General features: G+C 40.5%; 1 protein-coding gene across 2 annotated transcripts in view; it reads left to right on the top strand.

Annotated features, from left to right (window-relative positions):
* Nucleotides 1-1594, top strand: part of FAM114A2 (family with sequence similarity 114 member A2) — a 31681-nt gene extending 30087 nt beyond the window's left edge. For both annotated transcript variants that reach the window (XM_037044842.1, XM_037044844.1), the window contains exon 14: nt 273-1594. In XM_037044842.1, the coding sequence (XP_036900737.1) occupies nt 273-374 (102 nt within the window). In that variant the 3' untranslated portion in view covers nt 375-1594. The remainder of the gene's footprint in view (nt 1-272) is intronic.
* Nucleotides 1595-6000: the final 4406 nt, after the last annotated feature.

A 6000-nucleotide genomic window follows, 5' to 3' on the forward strand; every position in this document is an offset into this window, starting at 1 on the left:
TGCCAAAGAATGGCTATTATTTCCGATAGACAAGTTGGACAAAAATGCTGACATTTTTTTTTTTGGTGCTTTCATGCCATCTTAAGAGTTAGATTATTCTTTTCCCTTGTAACTTTACTGAAATGGTTAAGTCTGCCCGTATTTGCCAGGTTTCAGATTCAATTAGGTTTATAAAAATTAATCTTTGTTGTTGCTGTCTTATGGTATATTTTTGAAGTGACTGCTTTTTTCTTTTTTTTTTCTTTCTTTCTTTTTTTTTTCATTCCCAACAGGCATCAAATAGTGCTTCTTACATTCAGGATGCCTTTCAGCTCCTCTTACCTGTGCTGGAGATCTCGCTCATTGAGAACAAGACTGAGTTGCCAGAGGAATGAGCTGCAGGGCCAGAAGTTTTTGTCAGAACAATGAAGAACAGAGAAGATTGACCTGAGACTTGTGATGGCCGAGAAACGCCGTTTTGTTTTGGGCACTCTTGCAGAACTGAGGGAGAAGAGTTATTTTAGCATGGAAAAATTCAGGCAGGGTAGTTTTACAGGAAGTTTGCTGCCTTCACTGTTTGGCTGACGTATTCAGATTCTCGCACTGCTCTCCCCAGTTGTTGTAATTAAGAAATTATTTGAAAGAAACTTTTTAAAGAATGTTTAAAAATATTATCTCTAGGTAAAGGTTAGTGGGACATTCAGGTCTTTTCTTTGATGGTGCAGAACACTAATAATTTTGTTAAGGATACGATTTTGTAGCCCATGGATATGATTGGTTATTAAGCAAGAGAAAAAGTACTTAATTTAATCTGGAATTCATGTGCTTGATCTGTTAATGTCATGCACTTTCTTTAATAAAATATATGGCTTTAAGAAACTGAGCATATACAAACTCTGTGATGATTACCCTTTATTACACAAATTCTTGGAATTGGTTAGAAAGTTTGATCTGCTCTTTAATTCTCAGCAGATAGTTGGCATTGAAGAGAAACTTATTCCATATGCTTGTAGCCCCACAAATTAACTAGCAATAGCAATGTGCCCTTTGGCTTCAGATTGCTCTCCCACCCCAAGGTGACAAGCTCCAAGTTGTAGTTGACCTCTACTCAACTGATTCAAGACCAGTAGTGCCATTTAGAGAAACAGTGTTATGTTTGCATGTGTTCTGAGTCTCTGCAGGATGTTTTCCACTCATGTCCTGTGTGCAGGATAAATTCTGCAAGAGCCAGCTCCAAGGAGTGTGGGAGCACTTGCAGTAATCGGGTTTCTGCTATTCAAATATTGTTGAGGTGGACTGTAGAGTCCCGTAGGAATGATGTTCATTTGTAATGGATTTGACCTGTTGGGTATGGTATATTTTTCTTCATTCTTTTTGTTTTAATGTATTCTTTAGCATGTTTATAAATACAACTTTATCCTTTAGGTCTTCAGCCTCCTTTTTGTTCTCTTTGACAATTTAAGAGAGTAAAATGGTGCCATCTCCCCACAAGTTATTTTGGCATTTTCTTTTTTAGAAAGTTGTTCAACTTTGTGATTTTTAATGATTTAGAGAACTTTTGTGAGTTCTGCCATTCATCTTCTAAAATCTTTAAATAAAATGAAATAATTATTTTAGTTGATCCCTTTATTTGTTTAAATATGAGCCCCGACATCTTTCTCAGACCAAAGAAATCACAAAACCATGACGAAGACTGATATCAAGACTGTCTCTGTGTAATCACCTTCTCTGGGGTAGGGGACAGTTTGTAAGCTAGGAGGTGCGCCAACCACACAGAAATGTAGCTCTGCTTTTATTCTCTTCTCATGTGATCAGAAAATTATTGACTATTTCTTTCTCTATAGACAGATTTTATCCTCTCCAAAGTGAGTAATTTTGCAGTTTCAGAAAAACAGTTGCCTTGTTCTTAATAAAGTTGGTGTTCCAGTTCTGATATGTTCTGATATGTTCTGAGCCTCAAGCTCAGCTGCTGGATCTGAGCCTGGAACCCTTGAGCAGGGAGCTCCTTGAGGAAGATTGAGAACTGGTCACACACTGCCCACTGCCTGTTCAGACTCCTGTAAACTGAACGTCTGCAGTTTTTACTCTTTGATCCAGAGACACATCTAAGGCTTTTCTTTCAGGAATAGGGATATATAGATGTGAGAGAACAGCAACTCTTTTTATGTGTCTAACTAGAATGTAGTTCTGAATTTGACCAGTTTTAGATAAGACTTTACAAAAGCCAGGTGTGACTCACTGCCGTTAGCTTCTCCCTATCCACCCAAAATATTTAGGAGACCATCAATGAAATGACAAAAGGACCGATTAATTCTGAATAACACCTAAAATATATGAAAAATAAAGTACCTTGATTCAGTAGAGATAGAAGACTAAGAGCATATAAACCATTCATTCTTAGGTGAATAGGCCAATTTAGGGGACATTTTGGAGCTTATTGGATTGTGATAATGGTTTTTGGATGGCATCTGCTTCATTGTTCTGTTTGAGGTGGGTACATGATGTAGTTTTTGATGATACCTACTCTTTTGGTGCTTAGTTTTCTGGTGTCTAAGATTTCCTGTTACATCCTAATACATACTACCACCCTTTCCAATTCACTTAACAAGTCAGTAGGTAAAATGTTCAGTTACAGCTGGAGTAAATGCTTCTTTTCCTACTACTGAGATCTTTAGAGGCTATGATTAAGAAGAGACTTTATAAATTTGATATAGAAGAAAGAGAGCTCCATGAACTAATTCTTGTTTTATTTTCCTTTTTATGTAGTACTTCAGAAACTTGTTGGACAAGCTGTTTTTTCTTACTGCTTTTGATGTGTGTGTGTGTGTATAAAATTTTTTAAGGCATAGATACCCAGATTGATGAGCCTCTGAAATGTGAAATAGTAATTCATATAGGTGGCATTCCCACAAATGTGAAATTATGGCTGACACACACATACACACACACACACACACACGTTTCCTACAATCAGGAAGCAAGACCTGTGGGTTCTTGCACCTGAATGAGGACTCTTTCTTTGCACTTGTTTTCACCTAAAGACCTGCTTGAGGGAGAGATGTTTTATAAATAGTTGCTATTGATGTCATCATTTGAGAAAGGCTTTTTCCTGTATTTTTAGATGCATTCTCAATTATAAAGGTGAGCATATTCTTGTTGGGAAAATCCAGAATAGAATTGTAGCCACAGAGAACACCCAATAAGCATGATATTTCACAAATGGTAAATATTGAAATCTCTTATTATGTCTTAACAATGGGATGCTCATTTTCAGAAAAGACTTGAAGTATTGGAGAAATGAGGAAGTTCTGGCAATAGCAGACCTCTTAATTAACATGTCATGAAGGTCTCTGGCTAATGCGTATGTGGAGAATTTTGAGAACTTCCTCACCACTGTCGTTTTCCAACTGCACCCTGCTACGCCTCAAGCACCAGTTTACTCGTTCCTCCCCGCTTTACTTCCAGCTCTTGTTAAATCATGGTCTTGTTATTTCATCATTTCGTCAAATCCCCAAATTTGGTCAAATTCATATCTAACTATTGCTTCCCCAATCTACTCTTCAGGGGAAATTTTTTAAAAAAATCAAGCATTCTCTGAATTCATTTGTCCTTTAAGCTGAGACGAAGACTGCCGTGATGGATCGATCACTTGGCCCTTGCACATCAGCGTTGAGTGTTCTAGACATTTCAGTTTCTGACTGGCGCACTTTTGTGAGGGGCAGACACAGACTACAGAGGGATGGAATGCTCTGTCTACTCGTCAGCCTCACCTGTGCCTCTTTCTGTGCACACGGGCTGCTGCTATGCTTTTAATCTAGCTCTAAAGAGGAATTCATTTTCCCAACTTCATTGCGAACGCACCAATATGCTTAGTTTCTTAAAACATTTTTAAGTTGGAATGGGAGTATCTTGTAGCAGAGTTTCTACCAGCCAGTCTCACCTGGGTGACTGGTGTGCTGACCTCGGCAGTTTCAGCTAAGCCTGTTGAGGCCTGAATTGTCTTCATAATGATTGTAGATGTTTCTGTCAGAATTGAAGAGTTTTTCTTAACTGTTTTCTTCCTTTACTTCCCCCTCACATACCATTGAGAATAATAACTGCAGAGTCAATATGTATGTTGAAGCAAAAATTTCCAAGTTAGAATTGAATGTACACATTTACATCAGTAAATCATCAAACACTGAAGTTACATTTTTTTGGTCTTTGTTTTGCTTGCCCTGAGTTTCCAGCTTCTGGCATAGGGTCTGACACATGGTAGGACATAAATGTTGGCTGACTGAAAGAAAAGGGAAGAAGAAGGAAAGCGGGGAAAGGGTGGCCTAGTGCTTTGCTGGTGGTAGAGAATCTGGAGCTGAAATGGGACTCTCAGGCAAATAAGGTTAAAAGGCCTCATTTCACACTAGGAACAGTGAGTCCCCATAAGCAAGTGACTCTGGTGAAGTCACACAGCTGATAGGCTCTGTGGGGACCTGAATACAGCCAGTCTTTGGATGCCTGGCCTGGTCTCTACACCAGAGCCGCACCAGGGTTTGCACACACTTACTGAGGGGCTACTCCCAGGCATGGGCTGGAGGACAAAATGCAGAATGTGTGGCCTCTGTCCTGTAGGAGGCTATGCCGGTGCCATGGGCTGAGCAGTTTCTGCATCACAGAGGCAAAGCCTTCTGTTGTAACGAATTGTGGGTGAGCTGGATGGACTCGCCCCCAATCCGGTTATGACAGTTGGGTCAAGTCAGCATTGCAAATAGTTGCTGATGCATCCGTCAAAACCCTCAAATTGTTACTTTTGTTTTGGTGGCTTGTGTCCGAAGTGGGCAATGTCTGCTGGATATAGAACTTCACATTGATCTGTTGTTCATCAACCAGCAATACTTAACAGGACACCAACGTGTGGAATAGTTTGAATACAAGACACCGTGGAGTACACTTTTCTCTGTAAATCTTCTCAACTGCTCTGCTAGGCAGGACAGTGCCACCCCCATTTATGGGCTTGCAGGGTGGTGTGAAAGTTAGGAGTAGAGACATGCAAAATCAAATCTCAGCCCCCTCATTTTCTAGCCCAAGGATCATGAGCAAGTGACTTAATCCCTTAAATGCAGTTCTGTCATCTGTAAAATTGTTCTCATAATAGCACTTGTATTATAAAGTCATTGATAAGATTACATAAAATAAGCCGCGGACAGTCCTTAAAATAGTGCCTTCCACATAGCAAAATGAGCTAATGCTTCGTGAATACTGTGTGGCCCGCACTGTTCTGAACATTTTGCGTGTATTCAATCCTCATCATGAAATAGGTACTAGGAGCATGCCCATTTGCAGGTGGAAAACTGAAGCACAGAGAGGTTAAATAAGTTGCCTAAGGTCACCATACCCAACAAGCGGTGGAGTCAGGATCCTGACCCAGCTGGTTCGGCACCAGAGTTCCTGTTTTCCACCATTACGTTACACTGATAGCTGCTGCCGTAAGCTACCAGTAAAGAAATGTTACTGTCTACTAGCTACTCTATTACGATGATGATGCAACAGATTTAGAGAGTTAAGTGACTTGCTGAGATTGCACAACTATAACGGTGAGAGCCCCTGCAATGTGAGGTCGAGTCGTCTGGGCTCCCCAACTCATGTTTGGTGTATTTTATTTCTTTTAGGGGAAGAGCTTGGAGGTACCTGTCTGGTGATAAATATGTGTAGGGGAATATCTGGGCAGATTATCCAAAGCCACTAGGAGTTGGCGTAGAGAGGACCGTGGGGTGACAAGTCATGTTTGCAACAGCGGGAACCAAGATCGCAGTGAAGTAAGAGCATCTGTATCACTTAGTGAGCAAAGGAGGGAGGAGCACAAGTGTTCATAGCTTTGTTTGTAACAGCCCCAAACCAGAAACGACACAATACCCCTCAGCCGGGGAGTGATTGAACACCTGTGGTGCACCCACACCACGGGTCGCTCCTCAGCAACTGAAAGGGGCAAACTGTTGATATGCAGAAGAACGTGGCTGAATCTCAAGGGAATTATGTTGAGTGAAA

The sequence above is a fragment of the Sturnira hondurensis genome, unplaced genomic scaffold, assembly GCF_014824575.4.
Source record: "Sturnira hondurensis isolate 20B ecotype Veracruz unplaced genomic scaffold, ASM1482457v3 Scaffold0004152, whole genome shotgun sequence".
Lineage (NCBI taxonomy): Eukaryota > Metazoa > Chordata > Mammalia > Chiroptera > Phyllostomidae > Sturnira > Sturnira hondurensis.